The 20,604-nt window shown below is 50.2% G+C and overlaps 2 protein-coding genes across 2 annotated transcripts; one reads left to right on the top strand and one right to left on the bottom strand.

Moving 5' to 3' along the window:
* Positions 1 to 129: 129 nt before the first annotated feature.
* Positions 130 to 11,079, top strand: SUMF2 (sulfatase modifying factor 2). The gene is made up of 9 exons (XM_045786107.2): positions 130 to 280; positions 1,819 to 1,975; positions 4,704 to 4,818; positions 5,226 to 5,270; positions 5,635 to 5,785; positions 6,625 to 6,680; positions 8,558 to 8,642; positions 8,812 to 8,956; positions 10,213 to 11,079. The coding sequence occupies exons 1-9, from the start codon at positions 217 to 219 to the stop codon at positions 10,295 to 10,297; spliced, it is 903 nt and encodes a 300-aa protein (XP_045642063.1). The 5' UTR covers positions 130 to 216; the 3' UTR covers positions 10,298 to 11,079.
* PHKG1 (phosphorylase kinase catalytic subunit gamma 1) lies at positions 10,940 to 19,694 on the bottom strand. The gene is made up of 11 exons (XM_045786106.2): positions 19,517 to 19,694; positions 17,215 to 17,328; positions 16,530 to 16,708; positions 16,026 to 16,080; positions 13,464 to 13,529; positions 13,044 to 13,207; positions 12,588 to 12,678; positions 12,318 to 12,471; positions 12,014 to 12,139; positions 11,396 to 11,657; positions 10,940 to 11,106 (listed from the first exon to the last, which is right to left on the bottom strand). The coding sequence occupies exons 2-10, from the start codon at positions 17,295 to 17,297 to the stop codon at positions 11,412 to 11,414; spliced, it is 1,164 nt and encodes a 387-aa protein (XP_045642062.1). The 5' UTR covers positions 17,298 to 17,328; positions 19,517 to 19,694; the 3' UTR covers positions 10,940 to 11,106; positions 11,396 to 11,411.
* Positions 19,695 to 20,604: the final 910 nt, after the last annotated feature.

Raw genomic sequence — 20,604 nt, 5'->3', positions numbered from 1 at the left:
GTCCCTCAACGCTAGCCCTGAGAAAATTGCGCCTATCTGGCTGCACACACGTTAAATTCTGGACCCAGCTGTCCCCTGGGACTAACGACACCTTTCGGCCAAAAAAAAAAAAAACACCTCGGAGGCCGTGAGCACGCAGTACGGAGGCCGACGTGGTGCACACGGGGCGCATGCGCAACAGGGCTGCAAGGCGTGTGAGCCGTTCGTGGTCCTGGCATGGGTTCCTCGCTGCCGCTGCTGACCGTGCTGTTGCTCCTGTCTGGTCCGTGGTTCGAGCTAGGTCAGTGTGCTGGCCTGCCCCCTGACCCTGTGTGCCCCAGGAAACATCAGGAAGGGGGTGGGTCCCCCGCTCTCGTCGGGAAAGAGACCGTGGCCCCTCCGCCCGCTTCCTGGAGGGGTTTGGAGCGGCCGGGGGCGCCTCCCAGAGGCAGCCAACTTAGCGAGGTGGTTAACGGCTCACGTCGTATCTAACTTCTTTTTTACTTTTTTGAACATAAAGTAAAAGAATATAAAGACACCGCCTCCCATCTACCCGTCGCGCAACTTAGTTGCCAATTTATAGCTAACCTTGCTGTTTTGGTGTCGCTCCCGCTTTCCCATTTCCCTGGGGTCTTTTTGAAGTGAAGCCAGGCATTACACAATTTTATTTGTAAATACTCATTTTGAAAAGTCAAAAAGACAGAGTCATGAGAAAAATACCGTCCTCTTTCCCTACCTTAAAAAATTAACAGTTCTCATTAATATCACTAAACATCAGGTTAAGTGTTCAAATTCACCTACTGGGTTTGTTATCGTTTATTTGTTGAGTTAGTGTCAAAATAAAGTTCATACATTGCAATTGCATGTTGTTTCTTAATTCCCTTTTAATCTGAGATTTCCCTGCTTGCCTCATTTTTTTCTCCCTTGAAGTAGACGCAATCATCAATGTGAGTGTGTCAGAATGAGAACAAGAGGGCTAAAGATAGAGAAGCATGAAAAAACTGTGGACTCTGCTGCCACTGAGGAACTTATGGTACTTAGACATCCTTAAGTAGAAACATAACATTCTAAAGTGTGAAGACAAGTGTGGCGGGTTGGAAATAGCACTGACCTGGAAGTAAAGAGACCTGGATTAAGTCCTTATTGCCAGCTAACAAGCTCTTAAGTGATTTTCCTTTTTTGGGTCTTGGTTTTTTCCCGTTAAGTAAGGGGGTCGAATTAATGGCCCTTTTAATTCTGATTGTCTGAGGTGCTCAGACAGATAGGACGAAGGATCTCAGTCAATTATTTGCTAATTATTGTGCTTTTGCACTAGATGCCAGGAATACAGTGGGAAAATAGATGTAATCCTTTTCTTTCTGGAGCATATGATGTAATGGTGAAAAATCATAAAGTGGGGAGGAAGAGGCAGAGAAAAAACATGAGCAGAAGTATGGATAGAAAGATGCTAGAAGTATTTCAGGGTATTAGTGTCTAGATTTACCTAGCTGGGACAAAGACTCGTATACAGGAATAGAGCAGTAAGGACAGGAATTAACATTTGTTGAATAATTACCATCTGCTTACAACATTTCACACATATAATTTTAATTTATACAGCCACACTATTAAAATAGTTTGATGTTATCTCCATTTTGTAGTCAAAGAAATAAAAACTCAGATTAACTAATTTGCCTAAGGTCACCCAACAAATTCAGTGGCAGAACAAGAATTTAAGGCCAAGTTTTTAAGCCTGCATTTTTTTCATTACACCCTTATGAATATTACATATAATCCAAATTTTGCCACTTGTTTTATATCTATTCATGTATTACTGATGATACTCCTTTTTATCTGCAGGGAATGGGCAGACTACTAACATGGTCCAGCTACCAGGTGGGAGATTCCAGATGGGAACAAATTCACCAGATGGCAGAGATGGTGAAGGGCCTGTCCGGGAGGTGACAGTAAAACCATTTGCCATTGACATATTTCCTGTCACCAACAAAGATTTCAGGTACATCAGGTGTTCTTCCAGGAGGGGTAGAGGCTCTTTCTAATTTTCATTCCTGATAGCTAAAAGGAAAGTAGCTTGTTTACTATTACATATCATCTTTGCAATAGTACGGTGGGATAAGTGTTCCCTACATTTTTAAGATAAGAATCTGAAGTCTGGAGACTCACTCTATGTTAGTGGCAGAGCTGGGCCTGGAACTCAAACCCCCTGACTCTTCAGCCAACGGATTACATTACACAGGGTATAGTATTGAGAAATATGGGCAGAAGTCAAACATGCAACAAAAACCTCTTCCACGGGGAGAAAGGATTGGGAGAAGGGTCATAGTAGCTGAGAGTCTCTTAAATTCCCTTTATGTTTACTTAGGGAAATGGCGTTAGTTTAGGACAAGCATTATGGTTCCAGCTCAGTCTAAGAAGCTATGTTGAGCTGTCTCAGTCTCCTCAAGGTGGTATGTTTTATGTATGTTTGTGTAGGCTACAGTAGAGAAAGATCCAGGAGAGATCCGTAACTTACCTTCAAATGATACAGGAGGTATGTAGAGAGAGGAGGAGGAAAAGGGGGGAACATTAAGACAAAGCAAATGTGGGAAAAGACTTAAATGTTACATTGTGGACTTACAACTCTTTAAAATAAAAAGTTATGGGGAAAAATTGATTTAGGAGACGACAGACTGAAGTAAGCGTAAGGATGGTTGGTGTACTTCTCAGGCCGTTTGCCTTAGTGATTCCATCTTTAGAGATTTTCCTTAAGGAAAGGATTAAGGTCTTCCAAGAAACATTTAGCTATAAAGATGCCATTGTAAACAAATATTAACAATATAAGGATCGCTTAAACATATTGTATCAACATCACAGAATACTTAGTGGCCATTAAAATCCTGTTGTCAAACAGAAGTAATTGTGAGGGGCGCCTGGGTGGCTCAGTCGTTGAGTGTCTGCCTTCGGCTCAGGGCGTGGTCCCGGCGTTATGGGATCGAGCCCCACATCAGGCTCCTCCGCTGGGAGCCTGCTTCTTCCTCTCCCACTCCCCCTGCTTGTGTTCCCTCTCTCGCTGGCTGTCTCTGTCAAATAAATAAAATCTTTAAAAAAAAAAAAAAGTAATTGTGAGATGTTAAGTGAGGAAAGTAGCTTACAAACAACATACAGGGTAAGATCCTATTTTTAAAATATGTATATAGAGTGTATATGTGTTTAAAAAGAACTGGAAGATGAAACATTGCATTAGGTAACAGATTTTGCCCATGTTTTTGTGACTTCCGAATGAAAATAATTCCAGGGAAGCATCTTTTTTTTTCTCCCTCAGGGAAGCACCTTCTTAAAACTATTTAAAAATCCTTGCTGGGGGGCAGAACAGGAAAGGATATACACGGATATATCTTAGTTGATGTGATCATGGATGATTTTAACTTTTTTGTTTTTATCTACCTGTATTTTCTCGTTTTTTCTATAATACAGTGTGCATTACTTATATGTGCTTTTTAAAAGAATTTTTATTAAAATTGAAGGAGAAATCACTTCTGATCAGGCTTGCACTATATCATGGCAACCAGAAACAGCTAGCTAGCTAGATGCACAGTGTGCACTTTTATATATTTCAAGTTATGACCTATTTTATGATGGAAATCTTTTATATTTCAAATTATGGCACTTATTTATTTATTTATTTTATGACCTATTTATGGTAGACTTTCAGCAAGCCCCTAAACTTTGCTTAGAACCCACGATTGGTCTCTGCTTCTCTGGTAAAAGATTTTCAAACCGTTCAGACCCTCTGAGGTTGGTAAATAACTATTGCTACCAAATCTGATCCCCTCCCCCATTCTCAGTGCCTTTTTGATGGGTGAATAATGTCTTCTCATATCAGAGGGCTGGCACTGACGGGGTACTTTTAGCCCAATGGAAACAATACATCTTACCCTGGCAGTTTGCTTGCTGAGATTTGCTATATCATACCAAACTGTGTGAACATCCATGCTCAAATTTCAGCACATTATTTTTATTTGATTCCGTTTTTTTCATCTGTTAGATGGAGATAGTAACACACGTTCTGTCTCCGTCTCGTGATTGTTGTGCGGGTAGGTATATGATGAAGACCTTTCAGAAAAGAGACCCATTCCCCACCCTTAGGTCTTCTCAACAGCTTTATTCAACCTCTCCAAAAACTGGAGATAAGCCAGATGACCTGTGCCTGGTGAATGGATAAGCAAAATTCGGTACATCCATGCAATGAAATGCTACTCTGCAACAAAGAGGGACAAAGTACCAGTCCTGGCAATACACGGATGAATCTCAGAAGCATTATGCTAAGTGAAGCCAGACCCAAAAGCTACACACTGTATGATTCGGTTTATGTGAATTTATATTCTGGTTAAGGGAAAACTGTAGGGACAAAAAAACAGATCAGTGGTTGCAGAGGCATGAGGGAATTTTTAGAGGTGTTTGAAAGACTTGCTGTGTAGCTTGATTGTGATAGTGACTCCCTGCTTCATCAAAACTCACAAACCTATGCACTCAAAAGGGTGCCTTACTATATGTGAATTGCACGTACAGCAACAGGTTATAAAAGAAGATCTGCTCAGGCTTTCATGTTAATTGCTTGTTGTTGATGGAAACTCTGTGACGTGTGGCTCTGAGGAGAAGGATATATGAGGTTTTCTGGAGCAGGAGGGGGTGAGAGTGGGACATGGAACCTTATCAGCTTAACCAAGTGAAATATCTCTTTTCAGGGAATTTGTCAGGGAAAAAAAGTACCGGACAGAGGCTGAGATGTTCGGGTGGAGTTTTGTCTTTGAGGACTTTGTCTCCGATGAGCTTAGGAACAAAGTGACCCATCAGATGGAGGTGAGAGAACGTGGGCTTGCCGCTGAGGGGATGTGAGTGGGTTAGGGACCCACCAGAGCCACCATAGAGAATCGCACCTGAGAGCTGCGGGCTGGGAAGGAGCAAGAGCGATCCTCCGTGGAAGAGTCAGAGGAGCGCATGCTCCCGGGCTGAGTTCTGCGTACTGAGACTCTGTAAGGAACCAGATATGTGTAGGGTTCAAGTCACTCCCTGAACTGGCAAGAGAACAGCTTGGCATCCCTCTAATAATGGTAGTAAGATGTCCTGCTTTCAAGGGGCCAGAAACAGCCCCACTTGGACTATCTGAGTCTCAGCCTGAAGTGTCTGTTCTGCCTCGTGCGTGTCAGTCAAGAAGGTGCCCTTGCAGGGTCAGAGCATCTAGCAGTCATATTTCTTCTTTTTTGCAGTCTGTCCTCTGGTGGCTTCCAGTGGAAAGGGCGTTCTGGAGGCAGGTAAGGGTTGGTTCCTCTGCCTCATTTTCTACCCCTGTTGACTCTCATTCTAGAGGCCTGGCTTCCCTAGACCCCTTGCCCATTGGAGATACGAAATTTAAAAGGGTGACAGAAATTTCAAGGCAACGGCCAAGCAGCACTGTTTCCTCTGCCCTGGTCTTGTTTCCCATTGCCCACCCCATTTCTCCCCCGGCTCATATTTATTCTCCCTCTGACTCTGGGCCTCTCCTCACTCACCAGGCTCTCTCCTCCAACTTCCTTGCTCCATCTAGTGGTAAAAGCTGAACCCAGGCACCCTAAGCCTAGCCTTCCTCAGACTTCCGTGAGCTCGCAGAAGCCTGTCTCACTTCATCCTGGCTGTCAGCCTGCAGGTCCTGGCTCTGGCATCCGAGAGAGACTGGAGCTCCCAGTGCTACACGTGAGCTGGAATGATGCCCGTGCCTACTGTGCGTGGCGGGGGAAACGGCTGCCCACCGAGGAAGAGTGGGAGTTTGCTGCCCGAGGGGGCTTGAAGGGTATAGAGATGGCAAGGCGACTTCCCTTTATTCTTCTCCCCATCCTGCCCTGCATGGGGGGCTTTGAACGGTGGGAAGGCTCCACAACTCCCCAGAGCAGCGCCTCTTAAACTGTGTCGCGGAGGGCCAGGTGTTACTGTTTTCAGTTCTGATCCATCTCAGACCAACACTTGTGTAAAATGCCACAAAAATGAATAACTGGAAAACTGGATTGAAGAAACAGACATAAAATTTGTTATTCTTGGAGATTCCACCCAGACATGTTACATTTCAGTGAGTATACTCAGAACAGCATAGCACAGGGAAGAAGAAGAATTACCCAGACTGCCTTTTCCGTGGGTGTGAAGGGACTCATACAAACAACAAAGTTCTGCGATCCTAACTGAAAAAAAGTTAGGAGAAGAAAACAGCAACTCCCCATATTCACCACCTCTGCTACTCTTTGAACTCCAGCTATACCAGTAGCCAGAATTATTAATGTGACAAATGAGGTGGCTTGTTTATTTATCCAAGCTAAGTCCAGTTGACAAGTTTCTGAAATCTTACTCTTAATTTCTGTTCTTATCTGGACATGATCTGGTAACAGATAGTTTACAGACTGGCATTAGTCAGAACCACACCTGGGATGGCACTGTCCTAGAGCAGATCGGGAGGCCAGGGGCTCCGAATGCAGGACAGTGAGTGGAAGGGACAGGTATGGGAAATAAAAGTAAGTAATCTCTGTCTTCTTTTCTCATCACCTCCTGAATTCCTTTTGGTTCCCTCACTCTCTCTGTCTTTCCCTTCTTCTGCAACCCTTCGCCTTCCCCTCCCCTGCTATCTCCTTGCTTTCCTGGCAGGTCAGCTTTACCCATGGGGAAACCAGTTCCAGCCAAACCGCACCAACCTGTGGCAGGTAAGACACACATTCCTCACCCCTGTCCCTTCTCAAAGCACTGGCTGAACCTCCTGAAGCTAAGCCTTGTGTTGGGCTGTGGGACTGCAGAGGGCTTTGTGTTCTAATGGGACTGATAACCGGGAAAGCAACAGTGTGGTAGCGCTACGTACTGAAGCAGAAGTGAGTGACTGCCCAAGAGTGCTGGGGGTGACTTCACAGAGAAGATGACATTTGAGCCAATGGAATAGGAGTGATAAGTGGAGGAAAGGGTGCCCACAGCAAAGGAACAACATGAGTGTCAGCACTGGATTAGGAAAGGGTGCTGTGTGTTCAGAGATGGGACAAATTCAGAGACACTGGAGCACAGGGAAATGGGAGTTGTAGGAGATGAGGTAGACAGTGGCTCGTAGGCAGATTATGAAGGACTGGATGTGCCAGGATACGATTTTAGATTTTCCCGTGTAGGCAGTGGGGAGCCGATAAAGGTTTTTAAACGGGGGACTAACATCATTTGATGTGGGGAGGATGCTAGTTGCTAATTTGTGCAGGCCTAAATGAAGTAGAGCTGCAGGCTGCTGAGCAGGGGTGGGAGGTGTCTCTGAGTTTGAGGCTGTGGCAATGGCCCAGGGGATTATGAACACGGGAATTAAGAAGTGGAATGGAGGGGAAGCCAAATGGGAGAGGCATGCCTGAAAGACAGATGGGGTTTGGTAATTAATCAGATATGGAGAAGTGAAAGGGAGTTGGATTCAGGCATGAATCTAAGCTTGGGCAACAGGGTATTGGTGCTACCATTATCCAGAACAGATGATATGCATTTGGGGTCAGAGGGATAGAACTTGATCAGTTTCTCATCAGCTTAGTTTAAGGTCATTTATGTGCTAAAGGTTGAAAATATGAGTCTGGATCTTAGGGCAGAGGTCTGGGTTAGAGCAAGTGGTTTGGGAGTCATCAGTATATATCTTAGGCAAGAGTGTTATTCCCCAAGGAGACTCTGTAGAGGGAAGGGGGCACAGCATCAGCATTTCAGGGGGAAGCATTAAAAAGGACCCAAGGGGTAACTGATCTTTTAGATGATCTTGGGATCAGAGCTTTGCAAAAAGACAGATCTGTCTTATTCACTGTGTGATCTTTGATAAATTAACCATTTTGAGCCTCAGTTGTCAGTTTTTTAAAGGGAGAAAATACTAGCCTCACAACCTTGTAAGGATTAAATTAAAAGAGATAAAGGTGGCAGCCCAAGCACATAGTAGCTGTGGCGTAAATTATTACCCCTTCATCTTCGCTTTAGTGAGATCAGTTTCCATAGAGTAGGGGGAGCCGAAGCCCAGTTTTATTGAGAAGAATGAACAAATTGAACAAATTACATCAGCAAATACAGGTTCCTTTTTCAAGCATTTTGGTGGTAAAGAGCAGGTGAGGACGGTAGAGTCAGGGCAGAGGAGGGAGAGTTAAACCCGTTGGTGGTAAAAGGGAAAGAGATGGTACAGCAGAGCACAGGGCAGGCATCAGCCATCCTTGAGAAGACAGGGAGGGAGTGCCGAGCACAAAGGAGGGGAGGGGGAGCCTTCCCACGGCACCGGAGCACATGGGGTTCAAGGCAGAGCGGGGAAAGCTGCTGAGAGTGGAGAAAGTGGGAGTGGGATGGGCTTGACATAGACCACTGTGGGCACAGGGGAGACCACACATTTCCCAGTCCAGCCAGGAGGTCATGGCAGAGGCCATGAGCTGACTAGTTTGGGAGCTCAGGTTGGGCACCTCAGCGCACTGCCTCATGCCCTTCATCCTACCCCAGATGACACAGCAATATGACCTTGGTTTTCCTTTGGGTAGGCAGGAACATACCACCTTGGAACAGGATGGTACGTTTTTTAGCGTAAATTTCTCCCCCTCAGGGAAAGTTCCCCAAGGGTGACAAGGCTGAGGATGGCTTCCATGGCGTCTCCCCAGTGAACGCTTTCCCCCCACAGAATAACTATGGTAAGATTTTATCACGTTGCTCCACACTCGCAAATGGGTTGGTGGGATCATTCTGCCTGAAGGATGAGGCGGAGAGAAACACCACCAGGGAAGCCTTTGATACCTAGGGGCAGGGGAGTGGGGGGGAGGTGCTGCCCAGCCTGGGACTGACCCACCTGCTATGCTGCAGGGCTCTATGACCTCATGGGCAACGTGTGGGAGTGGACAGCATCTCCATACCAGGCTGCTGAGCAGGACATGCGTGTCCTTCGGGGGGCATCCTGGATCGACACAGCTGATGGCTCCGCCAATCACCGGGCCCGGGTCACCACCAGGTGAGGAGCCTGGTCACTGGGGGCTGAGGGTCTGGGTCCTGGTCTCCCAGAGCACGGGCAGCCGGCCCCAGAGCTGGTGTTAGTGCTGCTTCCACCCCTCTGTGCACCCCAAGTTGTGGGTACAGAAAAGAGAATAAGCAGCATTTGCCGTGAGAAGCAAAAGAGCCTAGGACATCGTGTGCCTTTTCTTGCCAGCTCTCAGCACCCAGAGAGACTTCGTGTGCAGCATTGTAAGGGTTACTCCTCTCGTCCTCATAACTAGGTGTGCAGAGGCAGGGGAGTGGAATGGCCACATCAATAATGATAGGTCATGGCTTGTAGTCCTGGAAATATTCACTCTTCAAACTGGAAAGCACATGAAGAACCATTTTCTATAACCATTTTGTTTTACAGTTAAGGAAAAATAGATTCGCAGAGGTGCTGGGACCTGCTCAGGTCACACAGATGGTTAGTGCAGGCACCTGAATGTTAGAGTCCCAGACTCCTGAGTCCCCTGCTGGGACTCTCACTGCTTTGCTCATCTGTAGATTTATTTTGGTGATCTCCCTCTGACTCCTCCCATTCCTGGGTTCCATAAGGTCTAGAAAGATACCACGGTTTCTGTGACCTCAGGAAGTCAGGTTTGCAGATGTTTCCCAGGATGTTTCTTTGATACACTGAGGCCCCCGGCTTTCCCTCACCTCCTTTTCTAGGACACAGTAGTGGAGGACATACTGGCCTGGGAACCAGGAAGCTGGGTTTGCCACTGAATCTCTTGTGCTCATGGAGCAGTGATTGGCCTTAGCCAAGACATTTAAATCTTCCTAGTGTCTGATTCTGGGTCTGTAAAATGGTGAACGATTCCTGCCTGCCAGAGGTGTTGAGAAATGGCAAATGAAGGGATATATGTGAAAGTCCTTTGAAAAGTGTGAAGTACTCATTGGCACCATGATCTTCTCCCTTCGTACTGACAGGTTTTTTTCGGCTGAGTTATTCTAAACTATGAGCAGTTGAAGTTACTAGTCATTGCCTTTCTTGCCGTCCAGAGCAGACTCTCATGACTGCTCACTCACGCTTCCCCCACCCTGTGCCAGGTCCCTTCTTATCCCCTTCTCCCCAGGAGTGTCCTCATCCCAGGCTTCTTTCTAGACCATGCCCTCAGTCCTCAGGCACCCCAGACCACAGCAGGCCCTAGGAGGTTGAGCAGGAGAGTTGGGTAAGGCTCCAGGCCGCTTTCTCAACGAATGTCCATTCTCTTTCCTCTTCTCTGGTGGCAGGATGGGCAACACTCCAGACTCAGCCTCAGATAACCTAGGCTTCCGCTGTGCTTCCAGTGCAGGCCGACTGCCTGGGGAGTTGTGAACAGCCATGCAGAGCCAAGAAGAAGAGCCCCGTGGTACCCGTGTCCTTCCCTGGTCACATTCCAAACACAGCCAAACTTTAGCCTCAGGAATGACTTCCTTCCCCTTCCCCATCCCTCTGTGGCAGGCATCTGTCAGCAGGCCAGGAGAGGACTCTGACCTCAGAGGAGGAGGGGTACTGTTGTCTCTTGAAGAAGGGGCCTGACTTAACTGATGGTGGCCGGGGAGCTGGGCATTTCTCTTAGAGGTCCAATATTAACCAGATAGGGGCCAGTCCTCAAACAGTTGGGGCAGAGTGCTCTGAAAGGCACTTTGTTCAAAATTTTTAAATCTCTTCCCTCCCTCTTTCTCAGTGTCTGATGCAGGGATCCGGCATTGTTTTCTTGAGGCGGAATTTCCCCATTTTTCTTTGTTTTCCCAGCAAACTGCTGTAGAAGGAAGAGACTTCCTTCATTAGCCTCATTTGTGGTGTTTCATGTGTCTCTGGAAGAACGTAATTTCTGCTATCAGTGTGTAGAATGCAGTAGCTGGGCTCTTTAAAGCACACTGTGAGTCTTAAATGGGTTTAGGAGAACCGAATTATGTACCAGACAAAACTGCATTGTGGGAGTCACAAAGTACATAATAACTCCAGAGAGACAAATACCAGAACCTTCCCTTTCTATTGTTAATTATGCGAGGGCTTCCATATGCCTGTAAACACATGTCCTTGGAAAAGAACCTGCTCCCATGGCATCACTGGATGTTGTGAGTTCAGTAAAATCTCCATGCCTGTGTATCTCAGACCGTCCTGTCTGTTATCCTGGGACCCTAAGGGAAGTACGCGTGAGTGTCAGGAACTCTGGGCCTCCCATGAGAAGGACCTGAGATGGTGGTACAGCTCCCCCTCCGCAGGGCCTCGCTCCGAGCACACTTACCAACATGTGGTGGGACCACCCTGCACTTCTTGTGCAGGGCCTCTGAGAGGGGATGGTCGCCCCACTTCAGGGGTCCTGGCCAGGGCCAGGTGCCCCCTCTGGACAGAGGCCTGGACATGATCTCACTCCTCAACTTACATTTCTGTGGCTTTCCCTCCTTGCCTGCCCCCCACCCCACCTACCCCGCCTGCCAGCCCCTCAGTAGTCTTCCTCAGCCAGGGAGAGGAGCACAGCCTTGGGTGTGTTCTCGAAGAGGGCAGCCCGGTTCTGCTGCTGTCCCTTCTTCACCCAGTGGCCATAGATTCGGAAAGCATAGGCATCGATGAGGCGGCGCAGAGGCCGGAGGGCATAGGGGTCACGGATGACGATCTCCCGGGTCACGGGCTTCACCCGGCGGTACTGGTAATAGATCCTCACTGAAGCCAGTACTGTTAGACCGATCACCTGTGGAGAGCCAGAGCTGAGAAGCTGACCCAGCCCCTGCCGGCCTGTCTCCTTCCCCCTCCGGAGCTTGTTTGCCGTGAAGCCTGGTGTGCCTACTGCTGGGCCCTTCCTCGCGTTCCCCCTACCATCCCGACCCCTCCAGCATCTGCAGAGATGGAGGCTGTAGGAGCCAGATGGGTGACATCTGCCTTCTCTGAACCAGAAGTTGAGCTGGAACCATCACGGGGATGGGTGGGGAGGGGGAGGGCAGGTGCTCTGGAAACCCTGTGGGTGAAAGGAGTCCCTGGGGGAAGAGAGGGGACTTGGGGGCTTGGGCTTGAGGAGTCCTGCCCTGGGTGGGAGGGGAGCTTCAGTACCTTGAACTTGCCCCGGGGGCTGAAGTGACGCACTTCTTCTACCACATACTGCTGGAAGAAGGGATGCGCTAAGGCCTCTTCTGCTGAACAGCGGCCCTGGGGGTTCACCACCAAGAAGCGGGAAACCTGAGAGAATAAGGAAGGGGAGCTGACAACATCAAGGCACGGTCCCCTCTGGCACTTGAAAAGACATAGGGTCTTCCCAGCAGGGTCCTCCGTTCTGTAGCACAGTATGCCCCCCCCCCCCCCCGGCTGTGGACTTCCCTTCGCCTGAGCGGAAGAGCCAGCAGGCCCGGCCTCTCACCAAGTCCTTCACAGTGTCTGAATAATCATCCCATTCAGGTGAGCCAAACTGGTAGTTGCCACTCATGATCATCCTCAGCATCAGCATCTGTTTCCTGTGCCAGAACGGCGGGGAGCCGGCCAGCAGGGTGTACATGATGACACCAGTGCTCCACCTGGCATAGGGGGACAGGGAGGAAGGCAGGAGGGCTGGCTGTAGCTCCTGCCATTTCCTCCCCTCCCCGGCCAGGGGCTCCTCGCCATGGGTCCCTGCCTTCCCCATCACACTCACATGTCCACTTCCTTCCCATAGCCTGGGTGGTCATCGTTCATGGAACATTCGATGATCTCAGGGGCCAGGTAACTGGGGGTCCCACAGACCTCTGCAGGAATAGGATAGGTCAGCAGGGGGCACTTGGAAGAGGAAGGTGCAAAGAAAACAATGGAGCCGATGAGCTAGGACTCTTCTAACACTGACTTCAGGACCAAGGGCAGGGGCCTGGTGCTGGCTCCTAGGACCACCTGCCTGGGCCTGTTGTTTCCTGGCCTAGAACTCGGGCAGTGGGAACCTGGCCCAGCGCTGGGAAGAGGCTTACCTGAAGAGACACCCAGCCTGAAACAGTAGGATTTTTATTCCGGGGGGGGGGGGGGGCTGGAATTGGGGGAGAAATGCAGGCATTTTCTGTTCCTGGGAGCGTGGATGAGAGAGCCTGAGCCCCTGACATGGGCCAATGCCATGTTACCAGACCTCGCAGCTTCTCTCCTGGCTCCAACTGGCAGGAAAAACCAAAGTCTGTGAGCTTGATGTTCATGTTATCGTCCAAGAGGATGTTCTCAGGCTTCAGATCCCGATGCACAATGTTGAGTTTGTGCAAGTTGCGGATAACCTCCAGCAAGGCTCTCATGATCTTTCTGGAGTGGGACAGGCACATGTTACTCTTATATCCTCCTCTGCGGGACCAGGCCACTAGCAGGGAGACCGAAGCCCATATACCCACCAGGCTGCCTGTGAGGGAGGACTCGAGACAGGCTGGGGGAAGGCTACCAAAGCCTGCAGTGCACACCCCCAGCCCAGACAGTTGCAAGCTATGCCCCTTCCAAGACCCTGGTGGCGGTACCACTCGTGCTCTGGGGCAGGAAATGGCCATGGGGGCAGATGGATCCTTACCTGGTTTCCTTCTCACTCAAAGTGACCTTCTCAGTGAGGTAATCAAAGAGCTCCCCTCTCTTCATCCTGTGGGGACAGAGTGTAGCTGCATTGGTCCCAAGGCCACCCCCTCCTTATCCTGCTCCCAGAGACCTGTTTCCTACCATCATATCTCCAGAGGCAACTGGGCCACAATGAAGGGAAAAGCTGGGGGAGTGAGTGAGAGGTTGTGTAGGAAGATTAGAAGAGCAGGAGATGCTGAAGGGGTGGGATGGCATCAGTGTGAGGGTCCCCCTGTCTGTGGAAGTGACAGCATGGACTGGGATCTGTCAGGGTGAAAATCAGGTCTGGGAGGTGAAAGAGGGACCCAGAGCCGCTGGCCCAAGGCCACAGATTCAGAGCAGAAGGACAGGAGTAGCCTGATTTTTCCCAGGAACGAATGGTAGAGCAATAGTGCAAGTGCCAGGGGAGCAAAGTTTGCTTATTTTAGGGTGAAGAATTACGGTTCAATCTTCTCACTTCTTGGGATGACGTAGAAAGAGGTCTCTGCTAGAACAGTCTAGTTATTCTCTGGAGGGCAACCGAGGACAGCATTAAAAATAGCTTCCCCCAGCAACTTCTTCAAAGGTTAGGGATATTTGAGCTGCCCCCAAGGGCTCCACAGGACCGTGCCACTGAGCAGAGTTGGGACAGCTGCTGCTGGTTAAGTCTTGGGGGTCCTGGGAAAGTCTCCCCTGGTTAAAGAGGAAAGGTTCAGCCTGCCCCCTCCCAGTCCCCCACCCCCCAGGGAAAGTGGTAGGATTCCTAAGGCACAAGGAATTTGGCTGGTGGCACAGAGGCAAGAAAACCCTTGAGCTTAGCTGGGGGGGGGGGGGCGAGGAGGGGGATTCTGTTTGAGGAGATAACCTAGAATTTATAGAGGTGAGCCTTCTTTATACAACACCTGTACTGTGTTCCTAAAAGGCAATGTGTGAATCCAGTTTTTAGCATTCTACTTCCACGTTAAAGACACTAGGAGAACGCACTGTTCGCAACTGCAGAAAGCGTTACCAGTAAACACGGGGTACTGTGCAAGGGGCAGCCCGCTGCTGTATTCCTGGGGCTGCCAGTTTAATTGTACCCACGGACCAAGTGACCTTGTGTCTCCAAGTAAAATAACCGGGCACATACTCAGTATGGCTACAGTGTGCACCGTCCTAACAATACAAAATCTCCTTGAATAATTTCCTCAAGTAAACCCAGTCCCTAAATTAGCTGTTACGCATGGAGCAATCAAGACACCCCCACAACAGTGATTCATGCCGCGGAGATTTGCATTCTTTAGTGAGGACTCAGAGTGGAGTGGGGGATCAAGGAGCTGGAGTGCTCCCTTCCTTGGGAAGCTTTTCTAATAAAAATGGTCATAGGTGTGAACGCATTGTTCACAGAGCACTTTGTGTTGTTGGAATTGAATGTTGAGAGCCTGGGGAGATAGGCAGAGTGGTTGGTGTCATTTTTCCCTTCTTGAGAAAACAGAGGCTCTCAGAGCTAAAAGGTCACTGTGGGCAGTAGGCCATTGTGACAAGGAGCTGATCTTGTGAGCCCTGTCGGTGCAGAAGCAGGGGAATAGTGACATCGATGGTGACGATGATGTCGATCTTTGAGCCACACCCCAAATACAGCCTTTACCACCTGCCTCCCTGGGCCTCTTGCCTCAATACTGCGGGCCTCCTCGTTTCCACTCTTGCCTCTGTACAGTCAGATGGATGCTTTTCAAAAGTAAATCAGATCCCGTCACCCTCCTACTCTCATCCCTCCGAAGCCCATACCATGGCTAACATGCTTGCAAAAGCTCGTCTTCAGTACAGAGCGATCTCACATTCTGCCGATGCCACAGGCTCGCTCCCCTCCCCCACCCTGGCTTCCTTGCCAATCCTGGAATCTGCAAAGCCCATCCAGCAGGGCCCTTGCTCTGGCTCTTCCTTCTGCGCTTCCGCCAGCCTTCTCCAGGTCTTGGCTCTGATCCCTCCCTCCCTCACTTCACCCGGCTCTCTGCTCAGGTTGCCTTCCGGAGAGCATTCCCTGACCGTTCCATCTCAAGAAGCCCCACGTCTCTCTAACCCCCGTTCTGCTTTAGGTAGCTGTACATGTGCATAACTACGTGCATAAATTATGGCTTATTTTATTGCTTTCTGTTCATTCTGTGAAAATTGTTACATGAAGTCAGGGACCTTATATGTCTGGTTCATTGCTATATCCTCCGCATCTAGAATGAATATTGAATGACCACCTTTGTCATCATCATTGTAGTCGATAATTTATAGCATTTACATTGTGCCATTTGCTGTGCTATTATTACTTCTGTAATACCCATGAGAAAACAGGTACTTAAAGAAATCATCTAGCTTCTAAATGGTGGACCCAGGATTCAAGACCTGGCAGCTCGACCCCCAGGGCTGGTCTATCTAAAGCATTGGTGACCCTGTTTGGCCTCCAGAGCATAGGGAGCTGGCTGTTGGTCTCCAGGAAGCACTGGATGGGGGACCACAATAGGAGATTCTCTGACAGAGCCCAGGGCAGCTGGCTCCAGAGCTGGGTACTTACAGATCAAACACCAAGAAGAAGAAAGTGTTGGTCTCATAAGTGTCCTTCAGCTGTACTGAAATGGAAATGACTAACTCGTCTCAGGTAGCAGAGGAGCCTGGGCAGAGAGGCAGCAGGGGGACGGGGGCAACAGGATTAAAGCTGCGTGGGACCAACCTCAAAAGCTGGAAGGGGTATCAGAACGGTGCTCAAAGGAGGACCCCTAAGGGAGGGACCCGCCCCTGGACTTCCTCACATTCCCATTCCCCGACCCGCAACCAGCCCCACTCCTGCTTGAAACCCCTTCTGTCTGCCTGGAGGAGGAGGCTTAGAGCTGGATCTCCGCAGCAGTGAGCATGGAGCTGGGAACCTCAAGCCTCGGGCACAGAGCTGCTGGGGTTGCAGGGGGCAGGAGACACCCTGGTGGCTCTGGCTAGCTGCACAATGGGCCGCACTCCCTGACTTGGGTGATTGGAGCAGAGAATCATGGTGGAGCACCCTGTGGGGCCCGGGGCCATTACTCACCGATGTTGGGGAGCCCTGAGACCTTGTGCAGGATATCCACCTCCTTCAGCGTGGCCTCTCGCAGCTCCTGCACCTCCTCGGGGCTGAAGCTGCCTCCGCCAGTGACGTCAATGATCTTCACAGCGTACTCCTGGCACGTGGGCTTGTGGATGCAACGCCTGACGACGCTGCTGACTCCTCTGGGGGTGCGGAGGACAGGTGGTCCCAGGGGCCCCTCACCCCAGGGAGAATCCCAGGTCCAAGCCACCAAGGAGATGTCCTGCCTTAGCCACCAACTGGCTGTGAGCTTTTGGGGATGGCAGGATGAGGAAGGTAGATGGAGGGTGATTTGTCTGGAGCTGATGAGTAATAAGCCTGGTCTTGGGACCCTTGACTCCTAGTTCAGTGCTCTTTCTCAGCACCTAAGGCCATAATCTTCCCTCTGACCCCCAATCTCTGACAGTTAGCACAAAGCTGGGTTCAGATGTGCTTGTCAATAGCACCAGGAGAGCTCTGCTGGGAGAGGTCTCTTACCTGGGTGCTTTTATGCCCTTCTCATCTGGTCTGGTTCAGGAGGGCAGGACCCCAAACTAAGGGTTTCTCCAAGTGGACAGTGCTTTGGGGATGGAAAAGGGTCAGTGCTCAGGGCCCATGGAACTGGCTAGAGCATTAAGACAGCACTTCCTGGGGAAGGTCCGGGCCTTACCTGCCCAGGATCTCCTTGGGCTCATAGTTCTCATAGAAGCCCTGTGCCGAGTATGAGTCCGGCAGTGCCTCGTCCCGGGTCATGCTCAGCAGCTCAGGGTAAGGCTGAAGGGCTCTGAGAGAGAAATAGAAAGAAACTGTCAACTAAATTCTGCCCCTGAAACTGATAATACACTACGTGTTAACTAAATTAAATTTAAATTAAAAAATTTTTTTAAAAGGAGAAGAAGAAGCTATTAGCCATCGTGATCTAGGTGATGTGCTTTTTGAGGGCTGGGACCCTTTCTTGCCCCTCTGTGTCTCCTGGCACAGAGCAGGCCTATTGTGAATGTTCAAAAGAAATGTGAATTGAAGAACCCTTTGGAAAGAGTCCACCAGCGTCTTCCCACTGGCTGTAAACTTTTGTGAACCCCAGGCAACCATGTGGCTCCCCGAATGTTCTCGGTGTAAGCTGCCGTTCCCCTAGTAGCAACAGCAGATGGTCGGCCAGGCCTAAGTGCAGGCCGGAGGCAAGAGGTTGGGCCATCAGCCCCCAAGATCAGCTCCTACAAGGCTGGCACACCCTGGATTTTAGAAAGAACCGTAGAGAGACTTCGCAGAGGACAAATTAAAGGGCTCTTTCCTCTCTTTGAGGAGATGAGGCTGGTCCTGTTTTCCCTCTGCTTGTTCTCTGCACTTGTGGAAAAGATGAGAAGCTTCATTGTTTTATCTTTTTCATATGGCAGTCCTACAGCCTCTCCTTACCCCCCGCAGTCATAACTGTCCTCCCCTGGAAACTTCCCTCCTTCCAGTGCTTCCCATTCTTCCTTACTCATTCTGCCCTTACCCAGGACCTTCCTAACCTTCCTTCCTCCCTTCCTCACTTCCTTCCTTCCTTCCTGTCTTCCTGCCTGCCTGCCTCTGTCCATCTGTCCCTCCCTATCTCTCTCTCTCTCTCTCTTTTTTTCTTCCTCTTTCTTTCATGCTCTTTCAGAAGCACTCTGCCAGGTGCTCCGAGGGATGCAGAGCCTAACGGGCCCAGGCTCTGGTATCACTTGTCAGTGTGTGGTGTCACCTTGTCCATTAGACTGCTCTTCTCTGGGATGTCCCAGCCATTCCTCCCTGCTGTGCCCAGTGCTTCTCCCTGGATGTGAGTCAATGGTTGGAGGTATCCCTTTGGCTCAGGGTCCTGACGGCAGGTTGGGCCTGTCCTGAGGATGCCCCACGTCCTACCAAAATATTGGCCAGTGAGCCCTGGGTGATCCTGCCGCAGTGTGGGGCAGTACAAAGCCAGGACACTCGGGCCTGGACACAGAGCTGCTGAGCTGGCCGGCTTTGCCTCAGGAATATAGAGGCCACCAGGGTACCAAACTCCTACCTCAGATACAGGATTTGAGGGATGGAGAAAATCCTCTAGTGCCAGGAAGAGGGGCAGACAGAAAATGGGTGCTCAGCAGGGCCAAAGTGGCCTCTAGTCCCACTTATACTGCCCTTTCTGGGCCCAAGAAGGCCTGGCCTGTCAAAGGGGCCAATTTGCTGACCAGCCAAGTGGGGCTAGCTGTTCCAGGAAGCCTGGTGTCCCCACTGCTGGGTGCCTGGTTACCAGAGGAAGAATTAGAATAACAACAGTCCCCTCTGCCAACAGCAGGCGCCTGGGCTGCTCACAGGCTTCCCAGTCAGCAACCCCAACTGAGCACAGAAATATCTGTTCCTGGAAAAACAAGCCCATTTCCTTGCAAGTCCTTTTCAGTTCCCAAGATGGGCATCTGTGCCCCCCCCAAAAAAAAACTGGGTAGCACACGGTCTTTCCCTTTCCCCAGCCCTCTACAGGCAGAGGGTATATCTGGACCCACCCCAAGAAGCCATCCAGGCTGGGGGCTCCATTCCCTGGCATGACCGAGCTTCACAGACTTCTGGCTGTACTCACCTCTCCTGGGGTGGGGCAGGAGGGCCAGCCCCTTGTGCTAGGCCTAACTTGGGGCCATCTTTGTGCCTCTGTCCATTGCCTCCACCCACACCCCCCACACCTTTCCCAAGACTCCTTTGGAAATTGTTCCCAGATGGCAGTCGGTAACCTGGTCCTTTTTGGAACAAAACATCCCTCCCCCAAGCTAAGAGAGTCTGAAAATACAGGGAACCCACTCTCTGTAGGCAAATACCCTGAGGGGGGCTTCAAGAGTCAATGGTGTCACTCTGCATCCATCTGCCTTCAGAAGGCAACAGTGGGTCTAACGGCTCTTGTGGTTTCTGCTCCTCTGCCGCAGAGCCTCTCCCTCTCTCTGCCAGTCGCCTAGCTTTTGTCCATCACTGGCCCAGCTACTCACTGTTAGGTCCTCGCAGGCCCTTGAGTGAATGTGACAGGAATCCCAAAGGTCTCAGAGCCCCTTGGGGAGTGGGGACAACTGAGGGCTGAAGCAGGTCCCCCGCAGACACTCGTGGCCACAGTAGGATATCTTGCTGCTCGTCCTTTGGGCTTGGCTACTTGGTGTCGGAAGGCTGACGTACCAGAAATAAATCACAACTGCAAACCTGGGATGCAGGCCAAGGCCTGGCAGGGGCCAAGTCTCTCCAGGAGGTGACCTCTGCTGGAGGGTGAGGGAAGCTCGGGTGGCCTGGGAGCGGTCAGGACAGCAGAGGTGACCAGTCTCCCCTTTGGAGCTCCCTTGGCCTCCAGGCCCAGGGGAGAAAAGCCAGCCTGGGTGGGAATGCATTCACTTCTCTGGGAGCCATTTCTGTATATGCTGAGAGCAGGGCTCTGGAGAAACTCCAGCACTGGAACACCCAGAGAGCAGCCCAGGCTGCCACGGGGACCCAGACATTGGGGCCCACTCAGGAATGGTTTGTGTGGCTGACCTGCAAAATGCAGACCTTCAAGGTTAGGGAACATCCCCGTTAGGAATGCATCTCTGATCCACCTCCGTGATTTCATCCTTAACCCATTTGGTTTTCAGCCGGTGGGCTACTGGGTGGAGCTCTGGGTGCCGGGAAAAGCGTACAGGCTCCAACAGCGTGCACCTTTGGGCTCTTTGGGTGAGGGTCCTCATCAGTATGATTAAGAGGTTGACAGAATTGGGAATAATGTACGTAACATGCTGGCACACAGTAGACATTGCTCTCTCGTTCTAAAGCTACTTTTTAAAAGATTTCATTTGTCAGAGAGAGAGAGCAGAAGCAGGGGGAGCAGCAGGCAGAAAGAGGAGCAGTCTCCCTGCTGAGCAAGGAGCCTGATGTGGGACTCGATCCCAGACCTGAGCCAAAGGCAGTTGCTTAACTGACTGAGCCACCCAGGCACCCCTTAAGCTACCTTTTTTCAAACCCCTAATTCTAATATGACAAATGGAGGGGTAATCCAGTGCTTCACACAGAGGGTGAGCCCCCAAGTGCCCATTTGATCTGCATTTCACAAAGCACT

The sequence above is a fragment of the Ursus americanus genome, chromosome 2 (assembly GCF_024610735.1).
Source record: "Ursus americanus isolate L20-20 chromosome 2, mUrsAme1.1.p, whole genome shotgun sequence".
NCBI classification, from domain to species: Eukaryota; Metazoa; Chordata; class Mammalia; order Carnivora; family Ursidae; genus Ursus; species Ursus americanus.
The sequence above is the reverse complement of the archived record's forward strand: the minus strand, read 5'-3'. Positions and strand labels throughout refer to the sequence as shown.